We start from the raw sequence: 21,852 nt of genomic DNA on the forward strand, positions 1-21,852 counted from the left end.
AAGGCGCTTAGTGAAATGCAGACACTTGCCATTGTGAATAGAAAAGATTTGAAAATTCCTCTGTCAGTTTCAGTGTAATATTGGTGAAAGTCTGATTCTACTCATTTTTCACTTAAGGAAAAGCCAACAAAGAAAATGCATTGAGGCTGACCTTGCTGGTAAAAAAAAATGCACAAATTAGGACCGTGCTATAAAGTTCTTGGAAATTTTTAACTTTTGAAGTGGTGGCACTATCATCAACAATAAGAATTAAGGAATGTAATAATATCTACCTGGTTTGAACTCTACGATGCAATGAATACTAAAATCAGTATTGTGTCAATCTTAACTGCTCTAAGACCCAACACACATTATGGAACAGAATATAGACTTGTGTAACTACTTTTAGCAATCTTCAAAGTTCAATATAAAGTTATTATCACTGACCACTCCCTACTGCACATTAATGGCTTCTTGGTAGACAGAGTCACGAGCACAGAGTTCCTTGGAGTGCCCATCATTGATGATCTCACCTGGTCTCTCAACACCACCTCTTTAATCGAGAAAGCACCTCCACTTCCTGAAGAGATTGAGGCAAGTGAGGCTTCTGCCCGCATTCTAACCACATATTGCCAGAGCACTGTCAAGACTATCCTGACCAGCTGTATCACTGTTTAGTATAGGAATTGCAAAACATCTGCCCCTAAGTCCTGCAATGGATTATGAGGACTGCTGAGACAATCAATCGAATCTTTCTCCCCCCCCCCACCCCTTTCCAGGGTGTACACCAGAAGCACTGCGTTCACGGTGCCCTCAGCATTGTCAAGGACCCTCGCTTCTAGTGTCAAGGAGAAGGTACCGCAGAGTAAGATCAAGATCAAGAGGCTGGGTAACAGCTTCTTTTTCTAGCTGTGAGACTTCTGAACACCCTGCTACCACCCAGAGCACTTTATTTATGACAGCGCCAGTAGCATTTTACTGTTGTATATTTAACTATATGTTGTATATGCACTTTATGTCAACTTGTACATCTACAGTTTTTTTATTATCTGTTAATATTATTTTATGTGCTTTGTCTTTAATCTCTCACTGCTGCAGTTGGAAGTCAAGTTTATTGTCATTTGTATACCATCAAACAAGGCAAAGTCTCTCCGAATCAGGGTGTAAAGCTCTGTAGTATATATAGCACACACAACTTCTGAAAGTAAGGATGAAATCTACAGATAAATTACACACAAGTAAGTAGACTAAAGTGCATAAATTAAATATTGTAAGGTACAGAACAGAATCTGTGACATTTTGAATGTGATGCAGCAGGGAGTTCAGAAGTCCAGTGGGCTGGGGGAAGAAACTGTTCCTCATCTTGATCATTGTTGCTTTTATGCATCAGAGTCTCCTGCCTGATGGTAGAAAGTCAAAGAGGATGCTGGATGGAGGGGTGGGATCCTTAATAATGCTAAGGGCCCTGCGTACGCAGCTGTCCTGATAAATGTTCCCGGATGGATGATCGGGAGACTCCTATGATCCTCTCGGTCATTCTCACAGTTCTTTGTTAGGACTTCCGGTCTAATGCCTGGTTGCTTCCATACCAGATGGAGATGCAACATGTCAGGATGCTCTCAATGGTCCTATAAAATGCAGTTAAGAATGGGAGGTGGGGAGCCTCATTTTCCTCAGTCTCCTTAGGAAGTGGAGTCGCTGCTGTGTCTTGTTCAGGAAGGTGATATTAAGGAACCAGGTGAGGTAATCTGTGAAGTAAACTTCTCGGAACTTGGTGCACTATCTCCCTCTATGGAGGAACCATGTATTCTGAGAGAGGGTTCCCACCTGCTCCCAATAGGTTATAATCATACCAGAGCCAAAAGAAGAGCAAAGTGAGTTACCTCAATGACTATTGCCCAGTAGCACTTGCATCTACTGTGTGGCCAACGAGAGGTTGGTCATACTTAGAATCAACCCTTGCTTAAGCAGGGACTTGGAGCTGCTGCAATTTGATAATCGCTACAATAGGTCAAGAGCGGATGCAATCACACTGGCTCTTCATTTAGCCTTGGATCACCTAGATAATAGTAATACTTCTGTCAGGCTGCTGGTTATTGACCCTGGGCTTCTGTACCTTTCTCGGCAACTAGATCTTTGACTTCCTTACCAGGACACCAGAGTCTGCGCACATTGGAAATAACATCTCCTCCTTGCTGACAATGAACACTGGTGCACTTCAAAGATGCGTGCTTAACCCACTGTTCCTCTCTTTCTACACTCACAACTTTGTGGCTAGACACAGCTTAAACGTCATTTATAAATTTGTCAGTTGCACATCCTATTGTTGGTAAAAATTCAGATGGTGATGAGGAAGCATACAGGAGCGAGATAAATCAGCTGGTTGAGTGGCACTGCAGCAACAACATTGCACTTAACATCAGTAAGACCAAGGAATTGATTGTGGGCTTCAGGAAGGAGAAGTTGAGGGAACACACACCAGTCCTCATCGAGGGATCAGCAGTGGAAATGGTGAGCAGTTTCAAGTTTCTGGGTGTCAACATCTCTGAAGATCTATCTTGGGCCCAGCATATTGATGCAATTACAAAGGAGGCTTGACAACAGCTATATTTCATTAGGAGCTTGAGGAGAATTGGAATGTTATTAAAGACACTCTCAAATTTCTACAGATGTACTATGGAGAACATTCTAGCTAGTTGCATCACTGTATGGTATGGAGTGGCCACTGTCCAAGATCAGAAAAGGCTGCAGAATGTTGTAAACAGAGCCAGCTTCATGTGGGCACTATCCTCCCCAGCATCTAGGACATCTTCAAAAGGTAAAGCCTCAAAAAGGCGTTCCATCATTAAGGACCCCCATCACCCAGAGCATGCCCTCTTGCCATTGTTATATTAAGGAGGAGGTATAGGAGCCCGAAGACAAGCATTCAGCATTTCATGGACAGCTTCTTCCCCTCTGCCATCAGATTTCTGAATGGACAATGAATCCATGAACACTACCTCAGTTTTTTTTTACCTCTTTTATTTTTTTATTTCTTCTTGTTGTAATTCATAGTTTTTATTATTTTGTATTATAATGTACTGCTACCATAAAACAGCAAATTTCACAATATATGCCAGTGATATTAAACCTGATAACGATACTGTGTTGGCACCTTGGTTCCAGAAGAACATTGTTTCATTTAGCTGTAAACGTTAATGGTTGAATGACAGTAAACCTGAACTTGAACTTATCAAAAGCATGTGTGCTAGTGGTAGTATATGTTACCATACACTACCTGGAGATTCATTTTCTTGCAGGCGTTTACAGGGGAAAAAAAGAAATACAACATACATAAACATATAAAACGTGACATAACCAACTTGTAAAAGAAGACGAACTGTGCCAATAAAAAATAATACTGAGAACATGAGCCCTTGGAAGTGAATCTGTAGGTCATAGAATCAGTCCAGAGTTGTGGTTATTGAAGTTATCCACACTTGGTTCAGGAGCCTGATGGTTGTAGGGTAATAACTATTCCTGAACCTGTTGGTGCGGGACCAAAGACTTCTGTACCCCCTGTCTGATGGTGGTAGTGAGAAGAGGACATGGTCTGGGTGTTGGTGTATGCCGATGATGGATGCTGCTTTCTTGTGGTAGCACTCCTTGTAAATATACTCAGTGATGAGAAGGGTTTTGCTTGTGACAGACTGAGCTGTATCCACCACTTCTGTAGCCTTTCTGTCCTGGGCATTTTGACTCAGATTCTCACGAGTATTGTTCTCATCTAGTTGGATTCACACAATTATATATAAAGCTTCTGTTACAATATATTTAAATACCTTATTTAATATTTCTAAGCATAATCATTTTAAAAATAATGCATTTTATTCTAGTTTTTAAAAGCATAAGCAAATCTATTGTTTAAGAATCAGTGGTTAGGCCACTGAAAATGAGGTTGCATTTTCACTTTCATTTCCAGTGCAGTATCAAGATACTGCAGGCTGGAGGGCAATTGTTATATTACCTGTTTGGGGGGGAAAATGAACATTCATTTAAATTGGCTGTCTTATTTTCAAAATAAGTTGGAAAAAAATGAAGAACTTACTAATCAAAACACATTGTTGTGGTAATTCGTCGCATGAAATTTCATGTAAGCTTTTGATTATCCTTTTAAAATATTCTTTGAATTTCTTAAGTACATACTGAAGTAATAAGATTTGATTAAGTGACATCTGTCTGACAGATGCATTATTTCAGAGTTAGATTAAATGTCTTAATTTTAGTTTTATTGGTTTTCATTAATTAGCTCTAGAAATTTTTTTTTCTTGGGAAGATAGAAGCCAGATTAGGAAGCTGTCTCTGAAAATGAAATTATTATTCATGAGCTTTGTTGCTCATGCTAACCAGCAAATTGGAATTTTTTAAATCATGTATCATTTGTTTGATATTCCAATGAGTGAAGCTGGGTCTGAAAATACTTGAAATGTTAGCTTCAAAGACTCAATTCTAGACATACGGCGCCTGCAGTTCCCCCCACTACATTTCTAATGGTTGTTTATGTCAATGCATATTCAACATGCATTTATGAGCACATATGGACAATTCCCTCGGTTGGGTATTGTTATTGATGGAAGTAAGTGATTAACTTCACAGCCTTCAGTCTTTGTAACAAGGGTAATTAAAATGGCAGATAATTAGAATATCTCAAGCTGAAGTCTATGCTCTAGTGCATTGTTTGCATGCTGTTTCTTTAGCAAATAGAAAGTGATACATTTGTTTTTAAATATTTTAAATTATTCTTAAAATGACTGCATTCTTGATACTGAACTGCAATAGTGTAAAATACCCATATTTTACCTTTCAAGAATTGGGTGCCTCACCTCATTAACGAAAGAAATGATTGTGATCATTCTGGGAGCCAGATATTATCATTGAGAGGTACTGTTAATGTTGTGATTCCATAGCTGTTGTTTGCCTACATGGGTTGAACAGCTATTTTTTTTGTAAAGGTGACATTATTCCATCTATTCAGCATTTACTTTAACAGCTCTCTTTATCTAAACTGGTTGTAATGTTTCATAAAATTTTAATACAACCTCACTACTTTTGAATTTGCTCTCTGTGGAGTTTTGGATGATTTATTACTGCTGACTGAATACACCCTGCAAATTTATGCATTTGTACACCTATTTTCTAATCTTGTACATCCTTTAGAATTTTGCCATTTGGTCTATATTGCCACTACCCTCGTCTGCCAGAACATTTACTACACTCTTCTCTGCATTTAATTTCTTCTATTTGGCTGCCCATTCTGCTATCCTTTGTCTGTTTTGCTTACTTTTTCAAACTCTGGGTTTATAAATTATGAAAGCATACTGTACCATAGAAAGTGTATCGAAAAAAAAGAATCCTGGGTGTTGATCTTTGTTGAATAACACTGTTTGCTGTCTTATAAGGTTGTCATAGTGTCTACTCTCCAGTGTTCTGGTACCTGCTTATACTCAGAGATTAACAGATTATGGCAAACTCTTCTGTATTCTCTAACTGTACTTCTGTTAACCATCTTAGACAGATAGCAATTTCAGCCATGGCTGGCATTTTTAATACCACTTACTTATGGATTTTCGTTTTATCCATTTTCTGTGCTTCTTCATCTGTTGAGGTATTGGCATCATGTTTTTCTTTGATAAAGACCAAAACAGAAATTATTTTTTAAAAAAAGGAAAAGCTGTTGACTGCTCAAACCTTCATGAATCTGAAGTAATTTTAAGATGGCTTCATATCTTTAAAATTAACACTGTTAAAGTTTGGGAACAACTAATCAACATTTATGTTCTGTGCAACTTTATGCTGCTGCAAAACAATGTGGCCCAGGAGTAGGTTAATTTGAGTAAAATGTAGTTAGCATCTGCTATCCTTATCTGTCTTGATGCAGATTGTTTTAAGTTTAATGTGAAAATTGTATTTTAACTTTTAATATATGATCTTTATATCACTATACCTTTTGGTTATTGAAGTCTGGCCATTAGTAGTTTCATGTAGCTGTTTTCATATATTTGACCAATAGTTACAAGCATCCGTAATGCTGCTTTCACCACCTTATCTGCTTGTGCTGTCACCTTTGGTAACCTTTGGATTTGTACACCAAGGTCCCTTTATTTTTCAAAACTCTCTGGGACCTTGCCATTTATGGCATTTCTTAGCTTTATTTGACACTTCAAAACCATCACCTCAGTTTGCAGGATTAAATTCCATCAGCCACAGACCTACCCAATTTAACAGTTTATCAATATCTCCCTGCAGCCTAAGACTACCTCCTCACTATCAACAAACCACCAATTTCCGTATTCTTTTCAAGCTTAATCATCGTACCTCCAAAGTTAACAGCAAGCATGTATAACAAACAGCAGGAGTCCTAGCACCAGTCCTTCTGGTACACTGTCAGTCACAGGCTTCCAGTCTCAAAAGCAACTTCCCACTGTCACTTGCTATCTCCTATTTCTAAGACCCAGACTTCATTTCTGTTTTGGCCCAGTCTTTTATTGCTCTCCTGTCTTACAGAAAAAATGATGTACTACATTAAGTTTTGAGATTTGTTTTGGTATTGCATTAACTAGAAAATGATGATCAACCTGGTTGATTGAGTAGTAGTGAATTGTCCACTTGGCTGCCTTGGGAGACAAGGTTAAAATATAAGTAAATTAAATGGTTGCTTCTATTTGGTTACTTTTGGTTTACTTTGGAAGATAATTTGGCGTTAACGTTGGAATACATTTTTCAAATATTTATATAATGACTGGTTCTGTCAAAGTTTACAGTGCCTTGAAAAAGTATTTAGCCCCCACAACTACTTTCATATTTTCTGTCACTTTTTCTAAATTTAAAATATATTGAAGTAGGATTTTTTGAGCTAATCTTCAAAACATTGTGCATCATGTCAAATCAAAAGAAAAATTCCAAAACCTGTCACAAAATTACTAAAAATTAAAAACTAAAATTGTGATGTTGAAAAAGTATTCATCCTCTTTGTGATTACAATGCAATTTTTCTTCAAGTGCTGTATTACCTCACCAACTCTCCCAATTTGTCGATGTAGAAAATTGGAAAATCGCCTGTTTTCAATGAATTCATGAGAATAAGTACCCCCTCTCTCTGTAAGAATAATAGATTTTCAACAGACCAAGCCAAAATGAAGACAAAAGACCATTCAAGACAAGTTAGGGAAGTGATAACAGAGAAGCACAAATCTGGAGAAGGGTGCTAGACCATTACAAAGGCACTGAACATATCTTGGAGTTCCGTGCAATCCATAATGAAAAAGTGGAAAATATGAAACCCCAATCACAGTGTGTAGGTTAGACTACTCCTCTAAACCTAGTCACCTGAGAAGAATGGCACTTGTAAGAGTGGCTATTATAATGCCAACAGTCTCTCTGAGTGAGGTGCAGAAGTTAGTGGCTGCAACTGAAGATGAAGTTCATGGCTCCACGGCCTTGCTCAAAAAGGGTATTTATGGAAGAGTGGCAAGTAAGCACCACTCTGCTAAATTTTCAATCTCCCTCCTATATACTGATGCATCACTTCCTTTGATACAGCCCACAATAGTGGTGTCGTCAGAAAACTTGTATGTGGTGTTGAAGCTGCACTTAGCCTTACAGTCATAGGTGTAAAGCAAGCAGAGCAGAGAGCAAAGCACACATCCCTCTGGTGCAGCTGTGCTGATGGAGATTGTGGAGGGGATGTTTTCGCCAATCCAAACTAACTGGGGTCTGCAAGTGAGGAAATCAGGATCTAACTGCACAAGAAAGTATTGAAACTTACTGATAAGTTCTGAGGGGATGATGGTATTACATGCTGAGCTGTATTTGATAAAGAGCATCCTCATGTATGCATCGTTATTGTTTTTTAAAAAAAGATAATGTCATGACACCCAACCGAGTGAAGTGGATTTCTATATAAACCTTTCCTATTCACAGATTGAATTGCTGTTGTGCTGGGGTTCATTATTATTTCTGAGTTTGGTATGCTTCTACCAAAAGCTAAACTATTTGGCCGGCAAGAGGTATACTCATTTTTAACCAATTTGCTGAAGTTTATCCCTCAATGCCTACAGTAGTGTAGGGGTTAGTGCAGCGCTATTGCAGCTCAGGGTGTTGGAGTTCAGCATTCAGTTCCAGCATTATCTGTAAGAAAGTACTGGCTTGTAGGTTAATTGGTCAGTGTAAATTGTTCTCTGATTAGGCTAGCATTAAATCAGTGAGTTGGTGGTCAGGAAGGGCCTGTTCCATGTTGCATCTCTAAGTAAAATAAAATTTTGCAGCAATCAAATATTTCTGACTCATTGTAATATTTCAACCTTCGAATTATGTTTGCACGTAGTTCGGATTTCCTACCTGCAAGATGTCCTAATTTCATCACTACCATCTTCTTGAGTAAGAAAGAGTGAATCATAAAATTTAGCCTTGATACCTAGATCCCAGAACATGCATATTTTGAAGATGCTGCCTGACCTGCTAAGTTCCTCCAGCAGATTGTTGCAATTTCAGCAAGCTCTTTTAATAAGTTATATAGGGACAGTGGTTTGGAAATGTCTTTGAATTACCATTCCTGCTATTGTCTCTCTCACAGATTTTGTTCTCATTGGTGATGTGGCATAGAATGTAGAAAAAATATAGTAGGTATAGGCAATTTTGCCTCCATTCAACATGATCATAGCTAATCGTATTTAGAAATATGCCTGCCTCTTTGAATACAAGAACAACTTGACCTCCATTGCCTTTTGTGGTAGAGAATTCCATAGGTGTACTTGTTCAAAATGAGGGACCATTCAGAACTTTAAGTTGCCACTCTCCTGCTTGCTGCTTCCCACCTTGACTTCAGCCACCTTAATTTCTAACCTTGGGGAAAATTCTTAAGGCATGATTCGCCTTCCTGTCACAAGACTGGTACAGATAACCAGATGTTTTTCTCAGCCTTGATAGGCATCTTTACTGGCATTTTAAATTTGATACTTGGACTATCAGTCAGGCTTCTATATTTCTTGAAATCTTAAATGGAATTACTTTCCTGCATTCATCCATTCAGAGATATGCTTGTTCTTTCTTTCTCTTGACATAAAACTTATTTATGTCTTAATTCTTTCCATTTTCATAAAAGATCAGTGCCTAGAACATTAATTCCCACTTTTCACAATTGTTCCCTAACCCTTTTCCAGCATTTTTCTTTTTACATTTTACTCTTATTAAAGTAACAATACAAGCTTGAATTGTATTCAATTCTCTTCGACAGATGTGCTGAGTGAACTGAAAGAAGAGTTCAGAAAACAATTCCGGAATCAGTATGTTCCAGATTTACATGCACTAAGCAAGATGTTTAATGAATAAATTTGAAAGGTAAGTGCAACTGGTTTAAAACACAAATTATCAACTTGCACCATCTTTTCAGGTGAAGTGATGCACTTGTAATGGCAATTTTTCTCTCCCCACTAGACAATTTAGATAATGCATTACCAAACAGTAGTCAATGGGATACCACAAATCTCTTGAAACACTCATGTTTTTAATGGCTATTATTTCTTAAATTCATTAACTTATTTTCTCTTATTTAACTAGAATATCTTCTAATTCTCAAAAATATATTAATAGTAATTGCAATGCCATAAAGCAAGTAAGAGTGAAGTAAAATGCTGTACAAGTTTGTTTCCTTTCCACTTAATGTCCAGGTCATCTTTTACAGTTGTTAAAAGAGCGTTTGTCCATGAAGGGAGAAAATTTTGAAACCAACATCAACCTCTTCCACTTTTTGATGGGAAAAGATGCCTTCTTCAACTCGTAAAGGGGCAGCAAGAGATCCAGAGGTTTCTGAGCTGTTCTTTAAAGAAGATCCAGAAGAATTGTTCGTTGACTTACATGAAATTGGACATGGAAGTTTTGGTGCTGTTTATTTTGTAAGTCAGAACCTAGTTAGTCTTACAATGCCATTGAACATTAAATCTTACAATATGTGTTTAACAGAATTCTTAATGTAAACAAGACTAGTGTTATTAATTTCATAAGTAACTGAAAAAAGCAACATTGTAATAAACAACAGGAATTCTGCAGATGCTGGAAATTCAAGCAACACACATCAAAGTTGCTGGTGAACGCAGCAGGCCAGGCAGCATCTGTAGGAAGAGGTACAGTCGACGTTTCAGGCCGAGACCCTTCGTCAGGACTAACTGAAGGAGTCCTCCAGTTAGTCCTGACGAAGGGTCTCGGCCTGAAACGTCGACTGCACCTCTTCCTACAGATGCTGCCTGGCCTGCTGCGTTCACCAGCAACTTTGATGAGCATTGTAATAACTTTCTTTGAATCAGCAACTTTATTACTCTGAGTATTAATAACTCAGAAGACTTCATGGATTTACATTGCCTTATTAAGTAATTGCCTAGTATTTAAAAGAACGTTATATTGGTTGGATGGGAGTAGGTAGATATAGTGAGTTGGGTGCAAAGATGCAATAATAATGATTCTTGCATAACAAAAATGATTTGGGGAATTAAAGATTTTGTTGGTGAGAATAAACAAAATGGACAACATTAGTTTTAAATTTTAAAAAAATTGGGCAAGATCTTCCGAAACCAGCACACAGCTCAGAGTCACTACTTCTGGTACTTGCATGATTCAGATGCAGTGGTCAAACTCGCTGATCCTCACATTCCCTTGATTTCAGCATTGATGTCCCAGTAATGACTAGGCTTGGGATACTGGTCTTGTAATACTTCTATTCAGTTTAAGAAAACAAACCAGCAGATGAAGCTCGGTCTCCTGTCAAAGCCTTTGAGGATATTTTACTTTTTAAATCTCTTGATGTTCAGAGTACGAAAAAAAAACTATTAAATTTTAAGGTTTGTGTCCCTAACATTTTGATTAAAAACTTAAATAATCAAATTGCACTTTGACTACTCATCCAGGAGTCTCGAATTAAGATTGAAATTGATCACTCCAATCCTTTGCAACACTTAGTTAGAAACATAGAAAACCTACAGCACAATACAGCCCTTTCGGCCCACAATGCTGTGCCGAACATGTACTTACTTTAGAAGTTACCTTGGGTTACCCATAGCCCTCTATTTTTCTAAGCTTCATGTACCTATCCAGGAGTATCTTAAAAGACCCTATTATATCTGCCTCAACCACCGTCACCGGCAGCCCATTCCATGCACTCTTCACTCTCTGCATATATAAAAAAAACAAACAAACTTGCCCCTGACATCTCTGTACCTACTTCCAAGCACCTTAAAACTGTGCTTTCTCGTGTTAACCTTTTCAGCTCTGGGAAAAAAAAACACTGACTGTCCACATGATCAATGCCTCTCATCATCTTATACACCTCTATCAGGTCATCCTCTGTCACTCCAAGGAGAAAAGGCCAAGTTCACTCAACCTATTCTCATAAGGCATGCTCGCCAATCCATGCAACATCTTTGTAAATCTCCTCTGCACCCTTTCTATAGTTTCCACATCCTTCCTGTAGTGAGATGACCAGAACTGAGCACAGTACTCCAAGTGGAGTCTGACCAGGGTCCTATATAGTTGATGTGGCATCAAAGCGACAATTTCCCTTGAGTTATGCTTAAGAACCCCCTAACATCATCCTTAATTACTGGTCTTTGTTGAGTGAAGTGACTGGTGTATCCAACCCATCAATCAGTCTTGGATTCTAAACTCAGCAACACAGTGTTAGATAGATTGATAGGTGCTTTATTGATCCCAAAGGAAATTACTGTATCACAGTAGAGTTACAAGTGCATACAAATATTAGAAGAGATGTAAGAAAGAATAAAAAATAAGTTACCTCAAGCAGTCTACCAGGAGGGGGTCATCACTTCCCCGGCTATAGGTTGATTCATTATAGAGCCTAATGGCTGAGGGTAAGAATGACCTCATGTAGCGCTCTTTGAAGCAGCGCAGTTGTCTTAATCTATTACTAAAAGTGCTCCTTTGTTCAGCTGAGGTGACATGTAGAGAGTGAGAAACATTGTCCAGAATTGCCAGGATTTTCAGTAGGGTCCTTTGTTCTACGATAGCCTCCAGTGTGTCCAGTTTGACTCCTATAACAGAGCCAGCCTTTCTAATTGATTTATTGAGCCTGTTGGCAACACCCATGTTGATGCCATTACCCCAGCACATCACCACATAGAAGATTATACTGACGACAACAGACTGGTAGAACGTGTGAAGGAGAGTTTGGAATACTCCAAATGACCTCAGTCTCCTCAGGAAGTAGAGGCAACTCTGGCTCTTCTTGTACACAACTTCTATGTTGGTGCTCCACTGAAGTCTATCATTCAGGTGCACCCTCAGGTACTTGTAGGCCCTCACCACATCCACGTGCTCACCTTCGTTAGTAACAGGGAACAGTGCAGGTTTAGTCTTCCTAAAGTCCATGACCATCTCTTTTTGTCTTACTGGTGTTGAACTGCAGATGATTCAGCTTGCACCATTTGACAAAGTCCTCCACCAGAGCCCTCCCATCCTCCCTTTATTCACACAACTATTGTTGAGTCATCAGAGAATTTCTGCAGATGACATGACTTAGTGTTATATCTAAAGTCTGAGGTATACAGGGTAAACAGGAAGGGAGCCCGTACAGTCCCCTGTTGGGCCCCGTTCTGCTTATAGCCATGTCTGACACACAGCTCTGAAACTGCACAAACTGTGGTCTGCCAGTCAGTAGTCCATTATCCAGAATACAATAAAAGTGCCAATGGCCTAGCAATGAGGGCTGTACGGTATTGAAGGCACTTGAGAAATCAAAAAACATGATCCTCACAGTGCTCACAAAATGCTGGTGAAACGCAGCAGGCCAGGCAGCATCTATAAGAAGAGGTACAGTCGATGTTTCAGGCTGAGATCCTTCGTCAGGTCTCGGCCCGAAACGTCGACTGTACCTCTTCCTATAGATGCTGCCTGGCCTGCTGCATTCCACCAGCATCTTGTGTGTTTACTTGAATTTCCAGCATCTGCAGATTTCCTCCTGTTTGCATCCTCATAGTACTGACCTGTTTATCCAAATGGGAGTAGGCTCTGTTCAGCGGATAGGTGACAGCATCATCGGCTCCAATGGGCTCCTGGCAGGTGAACTGCCGGGAATCAAGGGCTGATCTGACCTGGGGTCAGAGGTGAGCCAGGACCAGCTTCTCTAGGGTCTTCATTATGTGTGAGGTCAGGGCCACTGGGCGGTAGTCATTCAAGACTTCCGGTTGGCCCAGCTTGGGTACTGGGACCACAGATGATGTTTTCCACACAGCTGGGACCCTTTCCAGGCTGAGACTCAGACTGAATATACACTGGAGAGCTGCTCAGTGCACTCCTTGCATGTTGGAATGTTTGGTTCTAAACCAGCAACTTTGCCCTGATTTGTGGCCTCAATATACTTTAAGAGAAGGTGTGGAGGAGATTTAAGAGCAACACTTCAGAAGTAAGGGATCAATTATATGGGAAAACGAGAGGTTGATATTGATTTTCTGAGAGCAGTGGAGATTAAAGTGCAGTTGACTATGGAGGACTTGTTGGCAGGTTAAATGGCTTTCAGAGGAAATTTAAGATAATTGGTAAAGGTAAAAGTCAGGAAGATGAGGTTTTATTTTGAAGACGAGTGATTTGTTTTGTTCTGGACTTTTGCTTCAACTATTAGCTACATCTTTCACCAATGGTCTTGTGTTTTTTCTCTTGCTGGCCTGCTGGTATCATGGTCAGCTTCCTTCTGTATATTGTTATTCGGGCAAAAGTATTTTGTTTTATGGATTTTTTTTCATTGATGGGATTTGTGTGCTGCAATAAAAATACATTTTCTTCAAAATTATGCATTTAAGTAAAAATTTAAGTGAGGCACTATGCTGTATTTCATTGGAAACAGCAAAATAAAATTTCATATGCTGAATTCACTGCAGTAACCATTGTCCTGACCGAGATGGAAACTGTCAGTAAGATTGTTTTACCTCTATTCTCGAGAGACTTTTTCAAATTTGAGCTGATTAAGGGTCAACAAAATACAAATTGTACATCAGAGTGCTTATCAGTTTATGCTATACATATCTTTCAGCACCTTTTCTGACTGTATTTTTATATTATTGCAAGTTCCACAGCTTTAACAGCCAGATCATGACATTTAGAAGCCAATACAAAATATAATACTAACAGGTTAATATAATATATTAACTTCTCTTAAAAGTTGAAATCGAGCATGCATGCACTGCTTATGCTGCCAGTTCATTCCATACTCTTACGACCCTCTGAGTGAAGAAGTTTCCCCCATGTTCCCCTTAAACTTTTCACCTTTCACCCTTAAACCCATGACCTCTGTAGTCCCTCAACCTCAGTTTAAAAAAAAGCCTGCTTGCATTTACCATAGCAATACCTCTAATAATTTTGTATGCCTCTATCAAATCTCCTCTCAGCCTTCTATGTTCTAAGGAAAATAGTCCTAATCTATTCAATCTTTCCTTGTATCACAGGTCCACCAGACCTGACAATGTCCTTGTAAATTTTCTCTGTACTCTTTCAACCTTGTTTACATCTTTCCCTGAGGTAGGTGACCAAAACTGCACACAATACTCAAATTAGGCTCACCAAAGGCTTTACAACTTCAGTGTAACATCCCATCTCCTGACCTCAGTGCATTGATTTACAAAGGCCATTGTGCCAAAGGCTTTCTTTATAACCCTACCTACCTGTGACACTGCTTTCAATGAATTATGAACCTGTATTCCCAGATCCTTTTGTTGTACCACAATCCACATTGCATAAGATACCATCTACCATTTTTCAGTCCATTTTTCTAGCTGATGCAGGCCTCTGCAAGACATGATAGCCTTCCTCACTGTTCAATACACTCCCAATCTTGGTGCATCCACAAATTTGCTACTCTGGTTAACCATATTGTCATCCAGATAATTGATACAGATGACAAACAACAAAGGACCCAGCACCGATCCCTGCAGCTCACCACTAGTCACAGGCCTCCCTAGTCAGAGAGGCAGCCCTCTACTACCACTCTCTGGCTTCTTCCACGAAGCCAAAAACCAAGGGAACTCTATACTTGATCTGTCCCAAAAGAGGGGGTTGAGAGCAGAGATGTAGGAAATGATGAGATGAAGTTTTTCTGAACCTTGAATTTCAGAGTCACCTGTAATCTCATTCTGTGAGCTAACACAACAGAGACAGAGGAACTGGGAGAATGCAACAGAATCTTTACAGGAAGCAGATTGGGATGAACACAAGTGGAGATAGCTGGGGGCATGGGAAGGCTTGGTATGGATATTGGTGTCTGGCCTCTCTCCCAAGATCGAGGCAGATCTTAAGAAAAGGAAGAGTCAGATTAGTCATGTGAAGGTGAGAATAGGGTGGAAATTTCCTGCCGCTGTCTGTAAGGAGTTTGTAGGTTCTCCCCGTGACCACATGGGTTTCCTCCGGGTGTTCCGGTTTTCTCCCACAGTCCAAAGATATATCGGTTGATAGGTTAATCGGTCATTGCAAGTTGTCCCATGATTAGGCTAGTGTTAAATCAGGGGTTGCTGGGTGGTGGGGCTCAAAGGGCTGGAAGGGAGTATTCCATGCTGTATCTCAATAAAGTAATGAGCCAGTCAAGTACTGCTCCAATACAGGAGGCAGCACCAATGCAGGGAAAACGGACTGGCTAGGACTGAAACAGACTGTTCTGCACATCCAGCGAAAAGACAGGAATAAATGTGACTGTCCGTAGCTGCAGCTTTGATCAGGCGAAAGTGAGTGGAGTTGAGTGAGAAGCTGCTCAATGTGAGAACTAGTTCAGTAAGATGAACGAGTGTGATGTGGATGGCACTACTTAAACATCTACTGCAGTGGGAAGTGAAAGACCCTCAGATTATCTTGATGTGGTATGTAGGTGTAAAGGAATTGTACATCCATGGTAAAATGAGCCTGTTAGCACGAGGGATTTGGAAGTAGTCAAGATGGTCGAGGCATCAGAGCCATCATGGAAATGTAGGAAGGGACTGACCAGTGGTGAAAGGATAGAATCAAGCTAGGAAGAAATCAGGTTGAAACAATCAATTGTGGCTTGTTCCTGCCTGATATTGAGTATTACTAGCATTTTCTATTTTTATTTCAGAGTTCTGGTATCTAGTTTTTTTTTGCTCTTTTCGAGACAATATCGTAGTTTGGATACAGTGTAATGAAAAGGGGTTGTGTTATAAATCTTGTTACATGTATTTAGCTAGATGGCCATGACATGGATTTCTTCCTGATGTTTGAAAATGAAGTTCAATCTGAAGCTCGGGTCCAAAATCTAAAGAAGGAAATGAATTGGCTGTGATAGACTGAGCTGCATTGAGAAGAATGACAGTGGGTCACAAATGTTAAACATTTAAGGATTGGATATAGGAGTTGAAATGGTTAGATATTCCCTTCTGATGCAGAAACCAAAATAAACTTGATTCAAACAACAGGAATTCTGCAGATGCTGGAAATTCAAGCAACACGCATCAAAGTTGCTGGTGAACGCAGCAGGCCAGGCAGCATCTCTAGGAACATCGACTGCACCTCTTCCTAGAGATGCTGCCTGGCCTGCTGCGTTCACCAGCAACTTTGATGTGTGTTGCTTAAACTTGATTCAACTGTGGCTGACTAAAGTAGCTGAGGATGGTATTATAACCAAGGAGAAATTATACAAAGTTAACTGATAAAATAGCACGTCTAAGGATTGGGAGCTGTCTCGAATTACCAGAAACATTGATCGAGCAAAAGGAAAATCGAGTACAAGAGAAAAAGTTTGTAAAATACAACAAAAAAGGGAAGACAGATACAGTTCCCTCTGTCAAAAACATGAGAATTTATAAGGGGAACAACGAAAGGGCAACCATAATTTGGTTCTGTCTTCGTGGAAAAAGACACAAGTGACTTCCCATAATACTAGACAACCAAGAGTTTAATGAGAGGGTGGAATCATAGGAAATAATACCTTTAAATAGTGCTGAAGCAATTAATAGGACTGAAGGGACTGGGGTTTGTTAATCTGCAAGAGGCTGCTATAGAAATAATGGACGCGGAGTTCATTATCTTCCAAAATTCTGCACGTTATGGAATGGTTCCTGCAGGTTGTAGGGTGGCAATTGTAACTGCTCTATTTAACAAAGTGGGAAGGGAGACAAAGACAACTACAGACTCATTAGACCAATAATGGGTTTACAAAGGATTTGATAACAGTACTCAAAAGCTATCAGCAAGATTAAACAAAGTCGATCCGAATTTATGAAAGAAACATAATATTTCACAAAGCACATAGGAGTCTTTTTGGTAAGGTAACTGGTAGAATAGATAACAGTGAACCAGAGGATGTAGTGTAATTGGATTTTCAGAAAGCATTTGAAAAAGTCCCAAGTAAGAGTCAAGTGTACAAAATTAAAGAATTTGGATTGGGGTTAATGTTCAAAGCTTGATGGCTGGAGACCAGAAACCTGTCTTGGAGTTTGGAGAACTGTCCATGTGTGTGGGAGGCTGGGAGGGAGGACAAAACTTGTTTTGCTGTTGTACATTTGTTGTTTGTTGTGTTTTGTTCTGCCAAGCATTGTGAACATGCTGTGTTGGAACTGGAATGCTGACACTTGTAAGCTGCACACAGGTCATCCTTGAGTGCATTGGTTGTTAATGCAAATGGCACATTTTACTGCATATTTCCATTTATATGAGATAAATTTGAACCTGAATCTGAATCAATACTAGCTGAAGAGAAAGGTGATTAATAGAAGAAAATGGAGAGAAAAGTAAATGAGTTTTTTTTTTGTGATGCCAAGCAGTAGCCAGGAGAATTTTACAGGGATGAGTGCTTGGAGAGCCTGCTTTTCAAAATATACTTAATACTTCATACTTTATTGTCGCCAAACAATTGGTACTTGAATGTACAATCATCACAGCGATATTTGATTCTGCACTTCACACTCCCTGGATTACAAATATTAAATATTTAAAATAGTTATAATTAGTAAATATTAAAAATTTAAATTATAAACCATAAGTAGAAAATAGAAAAATGGGAAGTAAGGTAGTGCAAAAAAAACGAGAGGCAGGTCCAGATATTTGGAGGGTGCGACCCAGATCTGGGTCAGGATCCGTTCAGCAGTCTTATCACAGCTGGAAAGAAGCTGTTCCCAAATCTGGCCGTACGAGTCTTCAAGCTCCTGAGTCTTCTCCCAGAGAGAAGAGGGACGAAAAGTGCGTTGGCTGGGTGGTTCGTGTCCTTGATTATCCTGGCAGCACTGCTCTGACAGCATGCGGTGTAAAGTGAGTCCACGGACGGAAGATTGGTTTGTGTGATGTGCTGCACCGTGTTCACGATCTTCTGCAGTTTCTTTCGGTCTTGGCCAGGACAACTTCCATACCAGGTTGTGATACACCCCAGAAGAATGCTTTCTACTGTGCATCTAAAAAAATTAGTGGAAGTTTTAGGGGACAGGCCAAATTTCTTTAGTTTTCTCAGGAAGTAAAGGCACTAGTGGGCCTTTATATAACAATGATTTCAATAAGAGAACTAAATTTAATAGAGCATAGAACAGTACAGCACAGGAACAGGCCCATCTGTATTTTTTATTGGTTGTTCTTCAATATCATTGTATTGAACTATCAGAGTATAGCCAAAGCATTACACAGTATTTGTGCAGTTCTAAACTACAAACTTTGAGAAGTATTTTCAACATTCTCACAAGCCATACCTGCATTTGGCTTAGGCTTCCACTAATATGAATTTCTTGGCTCGTAGAAATTAATTTCGATATTAAATTCTACTTGTATGTATTGGGATTCTTTGCTCCCAGATAGCTGTGTTTTGATCAGTTATTTTTCTCAGCGGTTCTGCTAGATCAGAGATTCGCTGTTCACCATGAAAGAACCACCCTCCACCCCCCCCCCCCCCACTTTCCCACTTATGTTCTCTCCATTGCTAAATAGTTCTGAAGCATATTGATACACTGGTATGGAGCCATAACCTGGAACAACTGTTCAGACTTTTTCTTCTGGTCTGTGCTGAGTTGGCTGGTTATAGTCATTGTGGGAATTTTCTTTTGCTGTTCAGGAGAAGCTTTGAGAGAGAGAGAGAGTGAAATTAGTCAGTACTGTTATGTTAAATGAGTAAACAATCAATGGAAGATAGAATCGGCTTTGGTATTTGCTCCTGGTTTTTGAAAGCTGGCCATCTTTATATTTTAAGGATGACAGCCTGTGTGAGGAGCCAAAGGACCACTCAGTGTATGACAGCAGAGCTAGTAAATCTGCTGATTTGTAGTTCCAGCGACCTGGCTTTACTTCTGACGTCTGGTACTATTGTGTTGAATTTGTATGTTCTCTCTGTGACAATGTTGGCTCCCTCCAGGTGCTCTGGTCTCATCTCATATCCCACAGATTTGCTCGGTTAATTGGCCACTATGAATTCCTGTTAGAATATAGGTGAATAGTGGGGGAAGGCTGGAGTTAATTAAGAGGACTATCACAACAATTTTAAAAATAATCGGATTAGTGTAACTCGGTGCTTAATGTTTGATGTGGACTTTGTGGGCTGAAGACTTTTTTCACTGCTGTATGATTCAAACTAACTGAAGTCACAGAAAAGGGCTATCACTGATCCTGAAACATTCAGTATCCTTTCCAATGATATTGGTTTATATTAGTTTATGTAACCCACTTTTAACATCTAATCAGATGTTGCCTCCACTCATCGCTTTTTGCATCTCCCTGAAGTTCAGGGAACCGTACCAAATTCTGCAGAGTTGGGTGGGCTATGCCAGCCCTAAGCTTGAACGGGAACTTGCATGACTATCTCCTGGCACAATGTTCATGAGTAATTTTTTGGTTCTCCAAGATGACTTGATATGAAATATGTGGGAAATATTTCACAATTCTGTCCTTTTTTTTCAGTCCAAGAATAAGCCATGCGATGAACTTCATCCAAAATAAAAGCATAAGCAAAGATAAATACTAAAATTTTTTGTGCCTATCTTCTGCTTTTCTTGTTCCCACCTGCACTGTTGCCATCCCTTTAGCACAGCACCCAAATTCACCACTATTCCCTAAGGTTACTGCTCTATCTCTATAAACAGCCATTTATTTTTCTAAAAGTTCTCTCTCAGTCAGAGACTTCTGTCCACTTGGAGCAGCTGCTAGCTGAAACCTATTGCCATACCCTGAATTGTTTAAAGGAAAGCCTTCCTGCTGATGCATAAACAGGGCAGTTAAACTCCCTGCTGCATGGTAAGCCACTGCTGTCTACTGGCTGCCTAAGAAGTGGACTGTCCCTGATTTTCTTTTGGCTTCAGTAAATTGGTCAATTCCTGCCTGAAAAGAAAAAGAAATAGAGCATCTGTAGCTGCTTGGAAGATGCAGTCCAAGTTAACAGTCAAAGTCATTGATTTTGCCTTTGGTGACAGGTTATCTCCACTTGATTTATCCATTGTGTTTTTTTTATAAAAATAACATCCTTGAAGTTTTTCACCAGAAAGGCATTCCAATTTAACTCTTGTTACAAAAGAGGCATCAAATCCTCATTAATGTTTCTCATGTATAATCTTGCCTTTTCCAGTTTGCTGAAGTACCATGCAGTTATGTGGTTGTGCTCATTTTGTCATTTTGTTGTAATAGATTAGGTGATTTGGGCATTTGTCATTTCCCAAATTGCCAATAGAATTAATTGTTGCTGTTGAAAGCATCATCACTTACACTGTCTACTGCACATTAACTATCAACTTTTAAGTAATATTTATTTCATTTTAGGTGAGTGACTAATTTTCCTCAGTTTTGAGATATCTATGTTATTCTGATGTTGATCAAGTCAAACTGGAATGCTTTACTGGAATAATGTACATCTTCACTTGTTTCAGTTTCAAAGGGTGCTGACAATAGAATTTATGGAGTAAAAGCAGAAGCTGAAAACACTCAGCAGGTCGGGCAGCATCAATGGATAGAGAAGCATGTAATTTTTGTTGATTAGCATTTATGAAGTCTGCACTGGGGTGTGTTTGTATTTGCATAATAGACTCGGTGTGGTAGCAATAGATTGCCTCTGCAGGATTTCATATCTTATCGAAACATTTAGTGGTTGGAAATATAAGTTAAATTGTGCTATGTATGACGAATAGTTATACAATGAAGCATGCTGATGTAGACAGGATTTTTGAGTATTTTGAGTATAGCTCTCGAAATTGTGGGTGGCTGAATGAAAATGTTTACTTGTCTTATATGGTTTTGATTAGGAATGGTAATGGTTTCTGTCACCTATATTTGGATGTTGTCATGTTACTTTTAAAACATATTATGTTTATGTATTTGATCTCAAGGCCAGAAATGCTCGCACATCTGAGGTGGTGGCAGTTAAGAAAATGTCGTATAGTGGTAAACAAATAACAGAGGTAAGAAAATTCAGGTTTGTTTGTTTTAAAGCCTATTTTTCTCACATACTGCTAAGGGATTACCAGTGACATTTAATACATTTCTAATTTTTGTGATTAAATCTCCAAAAATGCCCAGCCGATCCATTTTACAGTAACAATACAACTAATATTTTTTTTTCAGAAATGGCAGGATATAATCAAAGAAGTAAGATTTTTACGCCAGCTGAAACATCCAAATACCATAGAATACAAAGGTTGCTACCTAAAAGAACACACTGCCTGGGTATGTTGCAAAGCTATCGAATTTTATATGGTTAAACTGTAAGTGCTAAATATAGACTTCTTGCTATTCAGAGTTACCATGTGAATCATGAATAGATGATAGACACATTTTGCTGAGGAAGGTATTTTGATGTCCGTTTATCTTAACAACATCTTTTCAGTCAGTGTTTTTTTAAAAAAAGTAAAACTGTTGGAAATACAAGTCTTCCTTGTCC

General features: G+C 39.1%; 1 protein-coding gene across 4 annotated transcripts in view; it reads left to right on the forward strand.

Annotated features, from left to right (window-relative positions):
* taok3a (TAO kinase 3a) overlaps window positions 1-21,852 on the forward strand; it is a 116,576-nt gene that overhangs the window by 20,398 nt on the left and 74,326 nt on the right. For 3 of the 4 annotated variants that reach the window (XM_072247955.1, XM_072247959.1, XM_072247956.1), the window contains exons 2-5: window positions 9,250-9,353; window positions 9,697-9,907; window positions 21,302-21,373; window positions 21,537-21,638. In XM_072247955.1, the coding sequence (XP_072104056.1) occupies window positions 9,776-9,907; window positions 21,302-21,373; window positions 21,537-21,638 (306 nt within the window). In that variant the 5' untranslated portion in view covers window positions 9,250-9,353; window positions 9,697-9,775. Of the gene's footprint in view, window positions 1-1,116; window positions 1,218-9,249; window positions 9,354-9,696; window positions 9,908-21,301; window positions 21,374-21,536; window positions 21,639-21,852 lie in introns of those variants that run through there. The other variant, XM_072247958.1, reaches the window with a different exon arrangement.

This window comes from Mobula birostris, chromosome 31, assembly GCF_030028105.1.
Source record: "Mobula birostris isolate sMobBir1 chromosome 31, sMobBir1.hap1, whole genome shotgun sequence".
Lineage (NCBI taxonomy): Eukaryota > Metazoa > Chordata > Chondrichthyes > Myliobatiformes > Myliobatidae > Mobula > Mobula birostris.